General features: G+C 41.3%; 1 protein-coding gene and 1 long non-coding RNA gene across 3 annotated transcripts in view; one reads left to right on the forward strand and one right to left on the reverse strand.

Annotated features, from left to right (window-relative positions):
* The window catches only part of tenm1 (teneurin transmembrane protein 1), a 184,870-nt gene that overhangs the window by 67,878 nt on the left and 95,722 nt on the right, over positions 1-21,270 (forward strand). The window contains exon 6 of the mRNA XM_086099239.1: positions 19,590-19,760. Coding sequence (XP_085955365.1) covers positions 19,590-19,760 — 171 coding nt within the window. The remainder of the gene's footprint in view (positions 1-19,589; positions 19,761-21,270) is intronic.
* LOC147208680 (uncharacterized) lies at positions 13,414-14,230 on the reverse strand. 2 transcript variants are annotated; one of them, XR_015097453.1, is made up of 3 exons: positions 14,140-14,230; positions 13,626-13,682; positions 13,414-13,553 (listed from the first exon to the last, which is right to left on the reverse strand). It is a non-coding gene; the product is annotated as an uncharacterized LOC147208680 (long non-coding RNA). The 2 variants fall into 2 exon arrangements; XR_015097452.1 differs by having other exon boundaries at positions 13,414-13,682.

Below are 21,270 nucleotides of genomic sequence, written 5' to 3' on the forward strand. Positions count from 1 at the left end.
AGGATCGCGAAAAAGGGGCAGTTCAAGGAGGAGGCTATAAAATTTTCATGCATTCCAAAAGACATCACAGCAACTTTGTGAAATCATTGTTGCTCAAGAATATAATCAATGTATATCCTAGTGAGTGAAAGAGCGCTAAAAATGCATCGTAGGTCCCAGCCTTGACCTCATCACATGGTCTTCGAGTGCTGACATCCCAACGCTCATTCCTTTTATGTGGTGTCACTCATGTCTTACTAAGGCTGTCGGGGGGGATTTTGGGGGTTCACATTAATCACGTACAGACACATACGCGCACATACACACTCATTCATGGAGCAAAGGCATGCAGATTAATCCCCTGCCTGAACCATGCTATCCCATTAATGTCCCGGACCTAGTAATTAGTGCATTAGCGAGGAGTATGAGTGATGACTAGGAGACAACATAACCTTTTAATTGGTGTCATGCTCCACTCCTGCTTGGCAATGACTGATCTCCATGTTGCCATTACCATGGCAACTACATTTAGATGGATGTGACATGAGAAAAGATGATATGTTGGCGTGTACATCAACGATTTTCAAATCCAAGATTACAATGGTCATGGACTTAATGTCTTTGTTAAGGGTGAGAGGTTGAGACACTGGCTGCCACATGATTAGCTTTTCTCATTACCTAATTATCCAGTCATTTGAATCATTTAATTAACAACCTTTGACAGGATGAAGAAATAAAAATAGCAATAGTATTTTGATTACCCAATTCCCAGTCTTGTACAAAATGACTGAATACAATTTGAGTTAAAGTACAAGTAACTCTGGTCGAAAATAAGATTTACTTTGTTGAATAATATCTGAGTAAAAGTCTTACGCGTTCAAGTAAAGGTATCTGACATTTGCCGTACTTAAGTATGAAAAAAAATTCTGATCCATACAAAAATTCTGCGGCACTTATTAGTTTGCAATCTATTTTTTGAAAGATTAATGTTTTTTGTCACTGTGTTTTTTTGTATATTTTCTCCCGTCAACCACAGTTCCGCAAAATTAGGTTAGAATTGCTGTTCTTATTTTGTTTGTTTTTATATCAATCAGAAAAGAAAAAAAGTAAGAAGAAAGAAGTCTCCGTTAAGGCTCATACTTTACCCTTAACCGTGATATTCTTACAACTTTTGGTTTGTATCGGGATTATATCACAGTTCTTGATGTTGGATTTTTTCCCTTAGGCAGTTACGGCTTCTACTCTTCTGGAAGACTTGATATGTACATTTTGAATGTTTCTGGCCATTATTGCTCATTCATTCAGAAACAACATAAGTGAGGTCAGAGGTCACTCTTGTTGGGAGACGTTCAGCTGCCACCTTCATTTTAGTTCATGCCAAAGGTATCCATTGTGGTTGAGGTCAGTGGAATGAGAAATGTCTTACAACCCAACTCATTTTGGATTATGGGACTTTTGCAGTGTCAAATTGATTCCCAAACTCCTCCAGCTAAGTCAGAAGCATTGTTCATATTGTCTTGCAACTTGTATAGATGCAAATAAACACTTTCAGTGATTAATTGATAAGTTCGATTTTGACTATGCTGCAGCTCAGTACTACACAGAGAACTATGAATAAAAAGACAAAGCAGAAACCCAAGTCAGTGCTTGTGAACAAATGCTTGCCAGGTGAACTTTGGATTCATCGAATTTCATTGCAATCTCTGTGCCCTTCTGGACATTTTTTTTCAAAGTGCTTCTCTGTCCATTCAAAGTCCCATGACCACAGTTTGTCTCGCCTTTTAAGAGCAATTTTATCTGAGGCTGCTGTAGCAGTTAGGGCAGTTTTAGCAAAGGCCAGTCGGTTTCTTTGAGCTGCATCAGTCGACCAAAATAGAAGAGTGAAAACAAAGAGAAACTGGACCAATCAATATAAACCCCAATGAGGCATGAAGCAGCTGGCTGAAAGAAGCTGCGGGTGAGGAACACACACACGCACACGTGCACGCACCCCCAAGCACACTGGCGCAGACCAACAAACACACATGATCTCAAACATTCAGAAAGTGATGCACCTAACGTACAACTGGACTCACAAACTCACAAACGCAAGTTCATTGTTCCACTTCTCTCAAACCATAAACCATTAAAGCCGTAGAACCTATATTTGTCCAGCATTTGTCGACAGTCAGCTCGGTTAATTTAATTGTGCAGTTGTTTTGCTGCAGTGCTCACTAAGTTGACTGTGCACAAGATTGGTGAACACTATCTGGATTGAAAATAGAAACACAAATGCTTCATACCAGTATCTTAAAATGATGTTATTCTTGTTCTTTAAGAAGAACACAAGTCACAGACAATACAAAATGTGTTTGCTGATTATTTTTTGCCATTACTGAGGGCAATTTCCACCCCCACCCCCGAGTAACTAAATAATAAAAGATTTTTTTTCTTAATTAAATCATTCATTATGTTTAAAGAATCATATTTGCGGTGGCATACCCTCACAATTCATCCCTATATCCAGTTTCATAAAGTGCAAATAATATGTATTTTATTCATGTGATTTTGCGTTGTATAACTTGTTCTTGGACAGAGATGATAGTTATGACACCCATCACATGAAATGCCACAGTCGAAATGATACCTAATTTTTTTGACATTTCATGTCTCATCACTCCTCAACACATTTCGTCAATGGAATTGCTGGAGCGGGGAGCGAAGTTAACAGAGAATTGAGGATCAAAGAAAAAGCAGCTTGCAAATAAGAAATTCAGAAAGGTGTCCCTTTCTATTTCTTCAGAGAAATAACATAGTTATTGTGTCCAAAATGTATTTTGTAGTTAAGTGTGTATCTTGTAAGTATACAATCTTGAAGGTATACAATCAAAACTGATTAATAGAACAAAAAAACCCCCCAAAAACTGGGCAACAATGCAGATTTAAAACGACAGATCAAGATCATGAATAATAACAACCCCATAGAGAAACGTCACTCTGCGGCTGTGATTACAATCCAGTCTAGTATTGCCACAATCGAATGAGTGTGCTCAGGAGATCATTTGCTTTGAGCTTTTGAGCCATCCTGGTATGAGTGGTATGCCCACAACTTGAATTCCGTACTACACTTCATCGGGACTTCCACAAAACAACCCTAATAAATCCCTTGCGTTTGCAGTAATTTATGCATGCACACATACCGTATTTTCAGGTTTGACAGGCAGTTACAGATGACAATTGTTCTCCTTCCTCCTTCCACACACTTGACCAGAAGTAAATCACTCAAAGCTAATTGTTTATTCTTTTCATCGCCACAATCCACAGTGCCGTGTGCACACCATGAGATTGTTTTCCAATATTGAACCAGTACATGCAGCAGGAGGTATCAAATTGACATCATTTGTTGTATGTACCGGTACTTTTAGTGTACCGGTAATTGTATGTCTTACTCTCTCCACACGACTGTCTTCTGTGAGGATGTAAATATACTTTGCGCTGTGTTCAGAGATTTACATGCGGGAACATGGGCAACCGATGACACATTGTTGTATGTTTTAAGTTTGTGCCAGAGGAAAAATATCAGAGGGAATTGGACACTGATGAATCCAATATTGGCATGTGTCTCTGGACCCTGCTACAAATTTTTAACCTGTTGACCAAGTGGCTTTCCACTAATTTCAACAGGGAACGTTAATTTGAGATGAGTGACTTTAGTTCGAAGCTTGTAGGTCAAGGCAACACTGTATAAAACGAAAATATCAAGATACAATGGTTGAGTCCTCTGAGGATCCAACAGCTATGGGTCACACAGAGGGAATGGTGTGGTGTGGTCTTGAGCATTGCTAGCTTGCACTTCAAATTGAAGAAGGTGTTGGATCAACTTTGGTTTGCATGCAGAAAAAAATATCTGATGAATGGCTTGTCCTTTGCTCTAACTCAGTGGTTCTTCACCTGGGTTCGATCGAACCCTTGGGGTTCGGTGAATCTGTCTCAGGGGTTCGATGGCGCCTTTGCCATAGAGGTCCGTGAGGAGAGAGAGAGAGGAGATCTTGCCCCAAGTGAAGGAGTTTAAATATGTTGGGGTCTTGTTCACGGGTGATGGCAGGAGGGAGCGAGAGGTCAACAGACGGATCGGTGCACGTCTGCTGTGATGCAGACCTTGTCTCGGTCTGTTGTGGTAAAGAAGGAGCTGAGCCAAAGGGCGAAGCTCTCAATTCACGGTCGATCTACGTTCCAACCCTCATCTATGGTCACGAGCTATGGGTGGTGACCGAAAGAACAAGATCCCGGATACAAGCGGCCAAAATGAGTTTTCTCCGCAGGGTGTCCAGGCTCTCCCTTAGAGATCGTGTGAGAAGCTCGGTCATCCGAGAGGGGATCAGAGTCGAGCCGCTTTTCCTCCACATCGAGAGAAGCCAGATGAGGTGGCTCGGGCATCTAATTAGGATGCCTCCTGAATGCCTCCCTGGTGAGGTGTTCCGGGCATGTCCCACCGGCAGGAGACCCCGGGGACAACCCAGGACACGCTGGAGAGACTATGTTGCCCAGCTGGCCTGGGAACGCCTTGGGATCCCCCGGGAAGAACTCGAAGAAGTGGCTGGGGAGAGAGAAGTCTGGGCTTCCCTGCTCAAGCTGCCGCCCCCGCGACCCGACCCCAGAGAAGCGGTCGGAGATGGATGGATGGATGAATGGATGGATGGCAATTCAACTATAACGACATAAACCTGAGATTGCAGACTATACAAACACATGAAAGCACACACACACACACACAAAGTTCCACACACGTTAAATTGTCATTAAACAGTAAAACTAGATTTAGTGAAAGATTTGTGTTTCATGTAAAGCAAACGGTGGGTCATTTGTTTTCTAAACGTAATCAACAAGTGCCTAGAGCAGTGGTTGTTAACCTTTTTAGAGGTACCGAACCCAACCAGTTAATATGCACATTCACCGAACCCTTCATGAGTGATTTCATTTCAATTTCAAGAGATAAGTATACCTGTACTTTATTTTATTTTTTTTTTTTTGCACGACGTACTATCATGACAGTCACACGTTGACTACTAAGCGAACTAAATTTCTCACAGCACTGATTGGACAAGCAATGTCATGTGATGATCTGCAGCCAGTGATGGACAAGCGAGCATGTCATAACTAATTAACATGTTGAGTCACGTGTGTCTTACCTTCCATGGCAGAGGTTCCGTTGAACCCCTGAGACTGACTCACCCAACACCTGGGGTTCGATCGAACCCAGGTTATGAACCACTAGCCTAGAGTGATAGTGGCCCCCTCAACACAACAATGCACTTGACACAACCTAAACGACATGTCGAATGTGAGTCACTGGAAAGGGATTACAATTATTAGATCATAGCCAACAGTTGTGTAACTAATTTTGCAATGGTGCTCCTTTTTATATAACATCACATCATAGCTTCGGGTCATCTTTAAATTCTCTAATTGTGAAATTTGTTGTGTGAAATGAATTGATGCAAATCATACTCTAATGAGCTTTTCTGACACAAAAGGGCAGCGAGATTTTACAGAAGCAGAACTCAAATGAGGCTTAAATAATAAAATGAGTGACTGGCGGTGGTGTCATCACATCTATCCTTCAAGATTATAGATGCAATCTGAACCTGTCCTCTAGCTCTCCTTAAATGCCCCGTCATAATGCCCGCCTCTCATATCTGATGGTCGTGCTGTGCTTAATAACAAGTGAAGACTGCTGGATGGAGGTGCGTTGGGAAATGAACAAATTAACAAAGCAATTCAGTCTCTGCAGCACTGTGGGGGGTCTGCGAGGAGAGACAAAGGGTTGTAAAGAAAGCGGGGAATACTGTGTCACCTGCTGAAAACGGGGCATGTGCTGCAATCATTTCAAAACAGTAATATCTGCATTCATGTGCTGCACTATTTACTCTGTAATTGAACACCTTCATCAGGGACATAATATTACTGCTTCATTATTGGCTGGGTTGTTTTTCCTCCAAATTAATGAAGTCACATATTATAACTTCACACACAAGGCTCCGACGACTCATGTGAGGTTTATCGTTGTAAGAATGGTTTTGACTCGCTCATGTCTAATCGATCATTGAAATTCTGAGAATTTCCAACAAGGCATGATCGGTGAGTGGGTAGCACCTCCACATCACAACTCCGAGGTGGTGGATTCCTGGCTGGGCTCTGACCTTCCTGCATGAAGATTGCGTGTCCCCCCCCCCCACACGTACGTGGGTTTTCCCCGTGTGCTATGGCTTCCTCCCACATTCCAAAAACATGTTTCGAAGGCTAATCAAAGTCTTGAAATCAAACTCAACTTACTGCATGTGGAGAGCGCTGGAATCTGGGTGTGTCCGGGCCGCAAAGTATTCCACAAAAACACCGCTTCAAGTATTTACAAAAAATATCAAATAATCCAATCTTTTCACTTTTTTAAAATAACAGCACAGAACGTTGTTGCAAAGAACACGACCAAAATTAACCTAGCAAAACAAATTCCTGATCCAACAAACTTGTTTGAAATAGATAGATACGTAGAAAAAAACTCCTCCACGATGTTCCTTACTGCTGTAAAACAAGAAGAAGTATCAAATATTATAAAAACTTTTAAAAATAAAAAGTCAACTGATTGCTTTAATATTGATATGACAATAATAAAGCAGATTATAGAATATGTAGTGCGACCTTTCACGCACATATGCAACCTGTCATTCAAAGCTGGTATCTTTCCATCAAAAATGAAAATTGCTAAAGTTATTCCAATCTATAAAAGTGGAGAAAGACATCTGTTTACAAATTATAGACCAATATCACTACTACCACAATTTTCAAAAATATTAGAAAAACTATTTTCTCGCAGACTTGATAGCTTTATACAAAAGCATGCGCTGTTAAGTGAGAATCAATATGGCTTCAGGGAAAAACGGACCACCTCAATGGCAGTTATGGAGTTTGTGGAAGCAATAGCCACAAATATAGACAACAAAGAATTTACTGTTGGGGTTTTCCTAGATCTAAAAAAAGCTTATGACACAATAGATCACAGTATATTATTGAAAAAACTAGAAAGATATGGCATTAGAGGTGTAGCTTATAAATGGATAAAAAGTTATTTAGAAAACAGATATCAGTACGAGGGCGGCCCGGTAGTCCAGTGGTTAGCACGTTGGCTTCACAGTGCAGAGGTACCGGGTTCGATTCCAGCTCCGGCCTCCCTGTGTGGAGTTTGCATGTTCTCCCCGGGCCTGCGTGGGTTTTCTCCGGGTGCTCCGGTTTCCTCCCACATTCCAAAAACATGCATAGCAGGTTGATTGGACACTCTAAATTGTCCCTAGGTGTGAGTGTGGGCTTGGATGGTTGTTCGTCTCTGTGTGCCCTGCGATTGGCTGGCAACTGATTCAGGGTGTCCCCCGCCTACTGCCCGAAGACGGCTGGGATAGGCTCCAGCACCGCCCGCGACCCTAGTGAGGATCAAGCGGTTCGGAAAATGGATGGATGGATGGATGGATATCAGTACGTGCAGCTCAACAATGAAAAAACGAATCAACTGAAAATCACTCATGGAGTTCCTCAGGGGTCAGTGCTTGGTCCAAAACTATTCATCTTATATATAAATGATATCTGCAAGGTCTCAAAACAATTTAAATGTGTCCTATTTGCTGATGATACAACTTTCTACTGTTCTGGAATAAATCTGAAACAGCTCCTGACAACCGTAGAAATTCGTAGAAAACGAATTAAACAAATTAAAAAACTGGTTCGACAGAAATAAATTGTCACTTAACCTGAAAAAATCGAAGTTAATTGTTTTTGGCACAAGACCAATCAAACACCAAGCTAAAATTATGGTAAACTCAATTGAGATAGAAAGAGCGTATGAAACCAAGTTTCTCGGATTAGTAATAGACTCAAAACTATGTTGGAAGCCACATATCGATAACGTAAAAAGAAAAATAGCCAAAACCGTAGGGATCCTCTACAAAACCAAGGAAGTGCTACATAAGAGATCTTTGTACACATTATACACTTCATTATTATTACCATATATGACCTACTGTGTGGAAATATGGGGAAATGCCTGCAAATCAAACACACTCCCTATTCTAAAACTACAAAAAAAAAGCAATTTGAATTATTAATAGATCAAAATATACGGAACCCACAAATCCACTATTTATCAAATTAAATACGATGAAATTTTTTGACCTGGTTGACTTTAAAATCACCCAATTAATGTACAAAGCACACAATAACCTGCTCTGCCAAAACATTCAGAAGTTTTTCGAAATTCGAGAAAGCAGCTATGTTTTAAGAGGTACCAACTTATTCAAAAAACTCAAAACGAGAACAAACATCAAGCAAAGAAGTGTATCTATCAAAGGTGTTAATCTGTGGAATAATTTTGAAACGGACCTGAAAATGAGTAAATCGCTTGCTGAGTTCAAAAACAAATTCAAAAAAATAGTACAAACAACCTACATCAATCAGAGTTAAAATGATAAATTCTAAACATTAAATATAATGATAAATCAGAACTAAGTTGATAAATAGAGAAAGGTATTGAAATATCCATTATGAATACAAGAGAAAATTGACACAAGAGTGCCAGGGTGTGGATGTATATAATCCCGATACAAACCAAAAATTGTAAAAATATCACGGTTAAGGGTAAAGTATGAGTTTTAATGGAGACTTCTTTCTTCTTACTTTTTTTTCTTTTCTGATTGATATAAAAATGATTTATTAGATATAAACACATAACGGGGTAGGACTAGATAGGTTTTTTACTTCTTCCTACTCCCTTGAACATAATAACTGTGTTGAATGAAGACTGATTTCTTTTTTTTTACTATTTTATCTACCTTATTTTCTGTCAAATTATTACTGTATATGTTTTATGTTCAATAAACAACAATACCATGACTGCGAGAGGGGGAATGTAACACGACACCTGTCCCTGCTCCGGTTAATCTTGTCTGTCTGAAATATGATTCATCCTTCAGCAAAGGGACAGATTAGTTCGACAGCAAGTGGGAGGTAAACAGAGAGAGTGGGTGGCGACTGTGACAGGAAATGTAAAACAGTGAACAGTGGCAAAATGTGACAACTACAGTATTTACATTGACCAACTTTGGAACACTGAGTTGAGCAATTAAAGGATTGTGCCAAGGCCACTGCAGTGCCACATCAAAACTGCTATTGTCTGAATCTTAACTGCACATGGATCTCACGCAAAGGCGTTCATCTCGTCTTCTTTTTAAAATAGCTTGAAAGGTTGTTTTTTTTTCCAATACTGACAAAAATCTCTTACCTTGCAGACAGTTTCGGCAATCACTTCAACCTTCGTCAGAGCTGTCGCCATCGTAATGATGTTCACAACCTTGCCCTTTCTGTCCACCTCCGCCCATGTCCATTTAATCATCAAACTGTAACTGTGTCTGCCACACTCATGTAATACAAAGTAGCACAGGTGTGAATGTCAGCAGTTGCACAATCATACACACAAAGATGCAGACTTTAACAGTGAGGGCAGTTTGGAGTAGTAAGAAAAAATATTTTACCATCTCATGTCTGTCAGAATGAATCGAGCACCAAAACACATACAACCATGCAGACACCTGAGGCTCTCAGTCAGCCTCAGTCAGAAATTAGTTTTATTGGCTGAGGAGTTGTCATCCATCAGTCCCCTTCACTCTCCTTCACACTTGTTTTGCCCATTTGTCTCTCTCCTCCATTACGCCGCTCTCTCCCTCTCATGTGTGACTTTTATCTCTACCTGCATTCCCTGCCTCCGCCACCAGAGTCATCCCTCTGAAGTTGGGGGCTTTGCTGGAGGCTGACATGACCATGCAGTGCAACTTGGATGAACAATTGAATTTACTATACATGCTAACCTACACACTAAATGGAATGACTGATGCTTGAATGCAAGTTATTGACTTTTTCTTTTCACCTGTTCATTCTAAGACTATGGATCTGATATTCTAAGATCCCAAAGTATGTTCAGTACATTGCATGTTTGCTCTACTAGATTGCGTGTACTGTTGGCATGCGTGTTGCATGTGATGTACTCAGATTGTGATCTTTTACTAAGATCCCAAATAGTTAACGCGGAATTGCAATTGCAGATTGTGAGTGTCCTGCTGGCAACAAGTGGATGTTGGCAGTTGTGTTTAAAACAGAGGGCCGGATTCACGAAAGGATTGTGTGGCTTTTGCGTGGTGCTAACGAGTAAAAATGGAGCAAACAGAGTCGAATCAACAAAAGATGCGCAGATGGTGAATTGTGTCACTAACTGAGACACCAAACAGAATGTGTCTCGGTGCGCCAGTGGTATTTGCACATATTTATGCATATATTTGGTGAAGAAATTGCCCACCCCTATGCAAATGAGCCTTATTGAGGAATAGCGTCACACACACACACACACACACACACACACACACACACACACACACACACACACGCACACACACACACACACGCACACACACTAAACACCCTCACCCTGTCGATCTAATAGTTCGGCCAGTGCAAGGCAATGACAGTCCTGTTTGCACTTCCTTGGTCAAGAACCGAAGTTCACATTCTGATAATTTCATCTTTCTATAATAATAACAACAATAATAGTAATAATAATAATAATAATAATAATAATAATAATAATAGCCTAATACATTTTATTTGAAGGCACCTTTCTTGTCATACAAGGACACCGTAAAATGTAATATTAGTGAGCTGAGTCAAATATAACAGTGTTGTTGTTTTTTTTTTTTTTTTTTTGCTGAATCAATTTGGGTCATAGAATAGTACATTTATAAAGAGTCAGAGTGGTGTCCTTCAATAAACGCCGATGGCAAACAGGGCCAATGATCAAGATCTCGATTTTATCCGAGTTAAGAAGCAAAAATATTGAAAAACGTCCATTGTTTAATCTCAACAAGGGGCACCTTCACATTACAGCAACGTGGGGGGTTTGTTATTTCTAAATGTATATATAATTGGGTATCATTGGCATGAGTGACTACTAATGGTATATTTATGTATAATGTCACCAAGTGAAAACATGTAGATGCTAAACAGTAACGGCCCAAATAATAATAATAATAATACATTTTATTTATAAGCGCCTTTCAAGACACCCAAGGGCACAATAACAAAAAACACAAAACAATACAGGTTGAGCAGCGGCAGCCAAAATGCGCAAGCGTTCACTCAACCCGGAAGGCAGAAAGAAACCACAAGGGAGGGAGAGGGGGAGAAAAAAATCCACGCTCAAATTACCCTCATTTCGAGAATAATTTGAGTTAGGCAAAAAACTCCTGCACAAGCATATGACAGTTACAACAGGTCACAAGATATAAACAATGAAGACGGTGAAACAAGGGAATGTATGAAGAAGGGGGTGATGGTGGGGGACTAGCTTCCGTGCATACTTTCATCAGGGGAAGGTCGAGATAGCAGATGTTGTTTTGGTAGCAGGCTGCCCAAGAATTTAAGACAGCCTTGAGTCCGTGGCTCATGTGTCTTTAGTGGCGTCGATCAGCCAAATCCGTGATTTCAGTCAATATTTGAGCACGGATTCCAGTTTCTCCAAGTTCTTGACCATCTTGCAGAGACGCTCCAAAACCGCAACAGTTTGTGGTTGAGCACAGTCTGAGTCTGAGTGTTGGACAGCCGCACTATGCCATCCTTAGACCGGCAGCCTCTTCACTTCCAATAGAGCCGCTCCCGTCGGTTGAATTTTGCGATAGATCAGGTAACTGCTAACACCAAACAGCAGCATACCTGTTATCGGAAGGCCGAAAATGTAGATGTCATCCACATCCTCAACGGACAGTGTTGACAGGCACACCATTCTCCGCTTCCTCCAAGGATCTAGGGTGTACCCAGCAGCAAAAGTCCCCGAGGGGCAAGTAGGCTCCCCACTGCCTGCTCTTCTCATCGAGAAATTTTTGTCGATGGCATCGAGAGACCAGCCAACCAATTCCATGTTTGTTTTTAGGATGAAAATACGACAGGAGGCTAGGAAAAGTCAGACAAAGACAGCACATAGACTGAGTGGCGAGCAGGGAAGGGTGGGGGTGGGGGTGGGGGACAGGAGCAGAAAGCAAAAGTGTCCGCCTTCGTTGAGAGCCAAGCAAGACGTACGGATACGGATCCCTGTGGGACTCCAAATATAACATTACAAAACTCGGAAATCTCTGAGAGGTAAAAACTAAACCTCTGAGTCGAGGTTTTTATCGATTAAGTAGTGGTTTAATAACGGTGGTGATAAAAGCTACTGGTATCAAAGGAGAGTAAAAAATTAATACTATTTAAGATGGGAGGTCCCAAGACCATAAACAATTCTTTTATGAGTTTGCCAGGAAGTGGGTTGAGCAAGCAAGTTGCCCACTTTGATTTCAAATCTCATTTACCCTTTCAAGGACAGCGGTTACTACTGTGGGCAGCTTATCATGTTATCGGGTTACAGGGTGCATGAAATGGTTAAGTACGGTAACGGTCAGATATAACAGTGGTATACGGGAACACCATTTTATTTGAGGTTGCTAGTCCCGGGTTCGTAGCAATTTTTGTGAGTCCTAAAAACTTTTAGGAATGGCTTTGTACCCATTTTTAGACAAATGGATTCATTTATTTAGAATAATTTTAGGACTCATCTGTTGTTGAATTTCTTTGGATTGTGACATTATGATGCTTAGATATTTTTAGTCGCCTTCATTTTGTTAGACTATTTAATCTTGATTGTATAGGTCTGGAGGTGATCACACTTAGGTGTCGTCAGTGAAAATTAACCCAGTGTTACAAAAATTGTGATTAGACAAAGTTAATCAATGACCTGACAAGGGGGACAAGTACTTTTCCACACTAGGCCAGGTAGCTTTGGATATTTTCCCTCAATAAATAAAATTGCAATTGAAAGACTCTATTTTGTTTTCTTGGGTTGTCATTGGATTGTATTCACATTTTTTGATGATCTTAAAACCTCTCCACCAATATAATAATACAAAGTAATATCATGAAAAGTATAGTTATTACTACAGTGGGATTCATTAACTAATTGAATACCACCCCTTTTCACTGGAGCAACCCCCTCAATCCCTCACATTTTACTGAATTTCGACTGATTTGCAAGGCCCACAGAATTTTCTGTCCTATGGCTATATATACATGCAACCTGTCAAAAGAAAGGTGAGACTCTCTTCTTTCAGCAGAAAAAAAGTTTGTTTCTAGCTTTCTCCGTTCGTTGGCAATCAGCATTAGAAAACTGCTAAGTTTGATGGAAAATGCCGATTTTCTGCAGAAATCCAGAGAAAATGAGCTTTTTGTAAAAGCATGCATTTCAAGCATCATTTCAAGTTTTACACTATTTTTTGCTTTTGTGGCAGCTCAAATACCTCAATAATGTGTTCCTCCTACAAAAGAACATTACAAATAATGTTTTTGTCGCAAAATAATTTATTTGCACACAACAAAACTATTGAACTATGAACAAAAGTGCAGCTGTGGAGAAGATGGTTTTTGGCTTCCATCCAGTTTGTCACCACATCGATTCATCCCACCACGTCCAGATGCACGACCTATAAATTATAGAAACATAAAAAGTTGCAAATATATCTTGCTGCAGAGTGAGGTACAATCATTTTATTTACCTTTCTTTCCACCACCAAAGCGAGGAGTCGTCATCTTTTGGCTTCTGGTTGGACAATCTGTAATGTATAGAAGTATGTACAATTACCACACTTTTATTTTTCTATTTTTTTTATTGGTGCTTTCTACTTACATTTCAACATCTCACACACACACACATACATGCTCGCACACTGCTATTTACACCATTCATTCCACGTTGCTCAGCATCCAATTTGAAATGAAATGGAATATGAATTTAACACTAGTAGTTTTAGCAGAGCTGAGCGGACCAAATGTGTCCTGTTTTTTTTTTGTTTGTTTGTTTTTTGAAAACCTATGGCGACATGCAAGTCAGCGCATTTACGGCGCATATTTTCATCCACATCTACGAGACGCATCAACCGTACATAAATGATGAGTGTTACTGGCAACTTCATAGTATAGCGGGGAATGTAGCGGTACATAAAAGTGACTGAGGAGGCATAAGAAGTGATGAAGTTTTGAATGGGAACTTGCAAGCTAGTCAGCAGTTACCTCCTCGTTCCAGCGGCTCTGGCGAGGACTCTCAGCTGCTTTCCGTTATGTCCGAAGGCACATATTCGTCCGACATCGGGATCCAAATCGCTCTCCGTTTCATCATTTTCGCCGTCGTCTTTACGAGACGATTCCAACGAATCGCTGACGTGTGCCCGGCGTCGGCCATGCGAAGCAATGCAGCCTCTTTGCCGGCATCGCTGGAAGTCGCCGGGGAGACGATTTGTGGGCGACGTGGGGCATCGGGAGGCACAAAATGCTCTGCCAAGCGATGATCGCTGACGTGAAGCAAGTTCATCTTCATCAGATGAACTCGAAACTCGGCGTGAGCTATGCGGGCTGCGTGTAGCACGCCATGTTTGTGCAGGCCGACGTTCGTTTGACGGGTGCCGCTTTCGATTAGTGACCGAAGCGTCATTTTCTCTTCCACACAAACACCATCTCCTTTGTTGTTTTGTTTCGAGGACGCTTTTATACCGAAAAAAAAATCATTTTTAGTTAGTTATTTCCTTTTCTCCATCGTTGCTAGTTGCTAATGTTCCAATCCACTATCCACATATGCCCCTCCTTCACTGTACGCCCTTTCTACTACTTCTGCTGCGTGGTCCTGGTTGATTTTTGCACCACTGCCACGCGATGGCCATTTTTTTGCTATTTAACATTGCCGTCAAGCCTAATCCTGTGGTGAGAAGTTGTATCGGACTCTCTTGCACCCTCCCCCATGAAAACACGTGATTGACGTATTAATACATCATGGGGAGGGAACGGCTATGCGCAAATTGACGTATTTATACGTCAAAGGGTGTAAATGAGTTAAGGGTCAGAAAACACTGCCAAGGCCGCACATATTTAAACGCGTCCATCTGACTGGAAATGTGTAATGTGCTGGGTGATACAGATCCATTCCAGGCCTTTATCGTACAGTATGTCACAGTAATATTTATTATGAAGTTGGTAGTGACTCCCTCCCTCAGCAATCTTTTTCACCACAGCGCCATCTGCTACATCCGGTGCTGTAAGTCTCTGCTACACTTGGTCAAGAATGAAAGCTGACTTCAATGGCAAAAACTAAAGATACATTTCCCAATCAGCATCAGTATTTAACAGGTACTCCTTGGCCTTTGCTTCACCCCTCTAGAAATAGTTAATACACCTACAGGAGATCTGCTAGCAAAGTAATTAACTTCAAGCTAAGTAAATGTCACCGAAGCCCAAATCCTGTGGTCCAAATGACATTTTATTTTAGCTCTCAACGTGAAAAATATAGGAGCGGTTATTTTGACAAATACATTGGTTCCTAACTGTACTACAAGTCGAAGTGCCCCTCTCTATTTGAGTTGTATTCTCACTTCAAGCATATCCTTCAAGTCAATCTCAGGGGGTAAGTGACAGCACCAAACCCCCTCAGTGCACTGCCGTTCTATTACCTGTGGCAGTCATCTCACTGTCATGCTGATCAATGATTCATGTGCAAGAGGACCTTGGCCTGTTAGCTTGCTGTGCAGCAGCTCTCGTTCTCGAGCTCCAAAGTGATGCTGCCTCTTTAGGAAATAATGACTGGACTTTCTCTGAGTAGGCACCGTTAGGCACCTTTTGGTAAGATTGCTGAGAAGATAGACACTGAAGGAAAGATGGATAGACAGCCAGGGAGAAAAAGAGCACAAGCAAGGTTCATGCAGAGCACAGGCTGCTCACGTAACTGCATGCTCTTGATAGAGTGTGTGCGTGTGTGTTGCTTTTTCTATCATTCACACACAGGACATGTGTCACAAAATGCCGTAATGAATGATATAAAATATAAATGGCATTCATGGGCGGCCCGGTCGTCGAGTGGTTAGCACGTAGACTTCACAGTGCAGAGATTCCAGCTCCGGCCTTCCTGTGTGGAGTTTGCATGTTCTCCCCGTGCCTGCGTGGGTTTTCTCCGGGTACTCCGGTTTCCTCCCACATTCCAAAAACATGCATGACAGGCTGATTGAACACTCCAAATTGTCCCTAGGTTTGAGTGTAAGTGCGGATGGTTGTTCGTCTATGTGTGCCCTGCGATTGGCTGGCAACCGGTTCAGGGTGTGCCCCATCTACTGCCTGAAGAAAGCTGGGATAGGCTGCAGCACCCCCCGTGACCCTAGTGAGGATAAAGCGGTTCGGAAAATGGATGGATGGATATACCATTCATAATTTTTCCAGCATGTGTGTTGTATTATATACCTGGCCTTTCCCATTACTCAAATTGTAATAATTGTAATAATATTAATTGTATAATTACATTTTTACATGATCCTTCCACTTGAACTATTGCCCCTTGAAATTTCCTATACAGCTGGCATGCTAGGGAAGGAGGGACACTTCTTGATAAGATTTTTTTCTTTTGTCATGGACATCGTTTTCAGTTTTTCAGGGGTTTTTTTTTCCTAATCTGCAGGCTGTCATTATATTTAAACGGGTTAAGAATATTGGTGGGTGTGTCTCTGTCTGGTCAACAACTGATTTAAAAAAAAAAAAAATCTTGCCCTGTGTGCAATGTTTGGTTGATTTATCTCTATTTATGTGTGTATACGTCAAGCACACATTGCCTGTTGCGTTATAGCTTGTTTGAGCTTAAAGGTTTACTCTTGATTTTGGCAGACTAAGGCGATAATAAATCCCAGAGCAGCAATGTACTGTATCACCATGACAACTGTGCAAATTGTTTTTGTTGGAATATGAGAAACACTGAATTTCAATTGAGTTGGATTTGTCAAAACTTTGTTAAGCACAAAAAAAAAGTAATGCTAGGACACTACTTAGATTGTCTATTCTACTCAAAGTGATGGCCTTCTTGGGATCAGCTGTCTATCAGAGGTTGCTAGAAATGTAAGTGTTACAAGGTTGTGAAATTATTTTACTCTCCTCCCAAAATGAAACTGAGATTTGCTTTTGCTCATGTCCTCATAAGCTAAGTCGTTAAATAATGCAAAATACATTTGCACTCATCATATTTGACTAAAACCTGTGCTATGTACATTTGTCCTTAATATGTTTGACATTTTTGAGATTGCTGCCATTGCTTATTTTGCAAATCCAATCCAAACATATGTAGTATTTGTATCTTTAAAGAACGGAAATTCATATTGCCGTGCTTACAAACGCTCACTCTATACACCCACTCCACACAACCATCCTCTCCTCATCTTGCCTCCTCATCACAGATGAGATGCTAAGTGTTGTAAGATAAAGGTCGACAACTATAAAAGAAAGAGTGAACAAAGACAAAAAAATAAAATAAAATGTTTGACTGATGAGCAGCAAGGGCAAGTATTCCAAGAGGGGCTTTTTAGGGATGTTGTGAAGAGGAGAGGCTTGGAGAGTTGTTAACGGACTGTTGCCACAGAGTTGTCACTCGAGTGGCACAGGACTAACAAAGATGTTGGTGCATTGAGAAACAAGAAAATCATTTTAGATTTGCCAAAGACAGAATAAAATCATGTGTGTATTTAGCACAGGAGCTCTGGTAAGACGCTGCCAATTGGCAGCTGCAGGATGGGTATTTAAATGACGACCAAAGTTTGATGTTGTAGTTTGGCTGCCCATAGTTTGTACTGTGTAGCCGGAAGTGCACACCCCTCATGATGTCCCAGTCGACATGACAATATTCTATGAAATGAGAGCATGTGGTTCTCCGTAGCAAGAGGTTTAATTGCTTAATAGATAAATCCATTCCCTGGCGAACTAATTTGATGTTTCATATGTCAACCTGAACAACTCATCAAGTTTCGACCTAACTCAAGTCTGGAGTCTTGAACTCTGAAGTCCAAGTCAAGGCTCGAGTTTTCTTGATTTTTCAAGTCAAGTTACAATTCTTCCAGTAAATTTGAGACCAAGTCACAATGACTCAGGATCAAAGTCAATTAATGGGATATCGTAAATGAGGGCAACCTCCAAGCACACACTACATAAGCCAAGCCGTTTACATCCCTTATCCTACAGCATCATTATAATTTACTTTTCACCAATTTGTTAATGGCAAACCCCCCCAAACTAAAACTTTTTAATATAAAAATTAGAGTTCAGTGAGAAAAAAAAGGCACATTTCGTATGAATGGCTTGTAGTCATATCGATTTGCAGAATTTGTGCATCTCCATGTCTGGAATCATCACATGGTGAAACTTCCATTAGTGTGAACTAAATGTCGCATGACGTCTCTCTCATGGCCCTTGAAATCATCAGTGTTTTGTTTTGAAGAACTCATCATGTGTGAGTTGAGAGCTTAACCAACATTGGTTCAAGATAGTAAGATGTTGCGTATATATTGTTTTCCCCGTGAGAGGGTATAGCACTGCACCAAAAAGTCCCAAATCAATGTTGTGTATTATTTAGGTATCCCTCATCAACTGTTTGAGGATCGAGAGCTCACGTGGGTTGCAAGCAAGTTGGTGTGGGAGTCCAGGCATTCATGTGTGAGGCGAACCAGCAGGAAGTCGTGTTTTGGCGTGAGGCTGTTCACTTGTGTCGGTCATCGTGTCTCATTTGGGGTTTTTTCATGAGCAGCCATTTTGTGTGCGAGTTAGCAAGCTTGTATCAAGGGTTTTCTATGGGTGCCACCAATCAACAAAAGGAAGCTAGACAGTGAAGATGTTTGAAGTCTTCAGAAGTTCTTTGATCAGCAATGCGTACAGACAGCCTCTGACTGCCACCATTGCGAAGTTACTTTGTGGTTTGACTCTTCGCTTTTGTTTGATGTTCCGAAGGTGTCACAGAAGAAAACTTGGCAGTGATTTATTTCATTTATTTCTTCTTTGCTTCAGTGAAGCAAAGCTTCCTTTAAAGATATGTTTCAAGTAATAATGAAAGATACGTAGGACTGTAACTTTGCATACAAGGAACATTAAGATTTGTTTGAGCGCGGTGAATATTTTATGGAACGTTTTATTGACAGTCTTGCAAGACAATCAATTTACTTAATGGGCAGGTGTTGGTTGTTTCTATTTAACAGTGTGTTGGATTGTGTTCCCAGTAAATAGTTTGACGAGCGGGAGGGGGAAATCCAGTATCCTCCCATACCCTTTGTTGTTTAAAAGGCCCATATGGATTGTGAATCGGCAGCGGCTTTCAAAGCATCATTAGTCATGCACAAAAGACTGTGTTAGCACTTTAATATCAGCCTTGGGCTCAAGTTCTGAAGATCTCCGGTAATTGCTCACCTCTGCCACAATCTATGTGAAAGTGTGCTGGGTGTGTGTGTGTGCGTCCGTGCATGTGTGTGCGCGTATATGTTTGCCTGTGTTCTTTTGTGCATCTGCTAATTGTGCGCTGCCTTGATGGACACTAATAAGCACATAAAATGAATGATTGCACAGATATGGGGATTAAAGGAGAGTCAGACATGCCCATTTACACACGCTGAATTCTAATCTTCTCAATCTTTTCTCTCCCTTGGGCACTCATTGCGTGCGTGTGTGTTTGTGTGTAGCGGTCCACCTGTTAGGTCTGACCTGGCATCTGCGGCACGGCGAAAGTCAGCTGTATGAAAATGGTGTGAGCTCATCAGACCATCAACAGGAGGACCGCAAAACTAGACCTACCAGCTCCATCCACCTGCTGGACACACTCAACCCTGAGAACACACATGCCAGTGACAGAGGTGAGCTTAAAAAAAAAGGGTGGGGGGGAATTAAATAAATAATTGTAATGACAGATATACCATGCCCTCAGCAAATTACAGTCCTTGACTGTACGTGGTCTCAGAGCAAAAGTGAGGCAAAACAGATCCGTGTAACATATTAAATGACCTGTTCCAGTTCTATTTGGTTGATCTTAGCTTTAGTACTGCATAGCAGCCCCACATTGTGCACTAAAATATGGGATAGTGAAAATGAAAAGTCCAGTCCATGTAATTTCATTCCAAGTGGGTAGTAGTTACACATTTCATAATAATACATTTTGATGATGACTAACAAAGATAAGATGGGTTTAGATGTGATTTATCGTGCAGTATTTTCCAGGTGAGCATCAACGAACCATGCGTGTTATACTAATTGTACAGCGCCTCTCTCTTAATGTCACCAGCTCACCTTTGACCCTGAACAAAATAGGCAGTAAGAAAATGAAGAGTTTTCATCGTTCATAGGTTGTTTTTTTTGTTGTTGTTTTTTTCCATAGGGCATTTGTATCCCCAGTTGAGGTTAAAAAAAATCCTGAAATAACAGAGCTGTTCTCCATTTTTTATTGGTATTAATACTTAAACAGCAGGGGCGGACATGGTTGAAAAAGGGGCCCAGGTGTCATTTATCGACGGCCCGGAACTCTTAAAGGCTCTGAATGCTGTGGGGCTGTCGTGGTCGATACGCCTCTAGAATATCGCATGGATATCGGGGACAGTGCCTTTGAATTGGCAGACCAGGGTGGTCTTTTTAAGATGGGAGAGCGAAGTGAATGTTCCAAAAACAGAGGAAGGACAGGCGTCAGCCTCCTTGGGAAGGTCTATTCAGTGATACTGGCTGAGGAGGGTCTGCCGGGAGGTCGAATCTCAGATTGAGGAGAAGCAGTGTGGTTTTCGCTCCGCCCATGGTACGGTGGACCAGCTCTAAATCTTTGGCAGGGTCCTTGAGGGTGCATGGGAGTTCGACCAACCAGTCGACATGTGTTTTGTGGACTTGGAGAAGGTGTTCCTCTGTGACTTCTGTTGGGGTTGCTTTGGGAGTATGAGGTATGGAACCCCCTGCTCAGGGCAATTTGGTCACTGTATGCCAGAGTTTGGTCTGCATTGGAACATCTCCCCGGTGAGGTGTTCAGGGCATGTCACACTAGCAGGAGGCCCCAAGGATGACCCAGGTTATGCTGGAGAGACTTGGGATCTCTTGGGATCCCTTCGGGAAAATCGGAAGAAGTGGCTGGCAAGAGGGAAGTCTCGGCTTCCCTGCTGAAGCTGCTGCCTCTGATACCCGGCCCCGGATAGGCAGTAGATAATGGATAGATGTTCCACCTTTAAACACAACATTTGAATTGTCCTTCCATGCTCAAACAGAGTGTCCAAAAGTGTGAATACCAGTCAGACTATTTTAATTTGAACCTCGGCTTGCATACATAATATGCTATATGTGACGCATGTTCTGATAATAGACCCCACTCCATAAATAAGTTTTAAATTTATT

This window comes from Hippocampus guttulatus, chromosome 2 (genome assembly GCF_054856545.1).
Source record: "Hippocampus guttulatus isolate MCC_2025c chromosome 2, RoL_Hgut_1.0, whole genome shotgun sequence".
NCBI lineage: Eukaryota > Metazoa > Chordata > Actinopteri > Syngnathiformes > Syngnathidae > Hippocampus > Hippocampus guttulatus.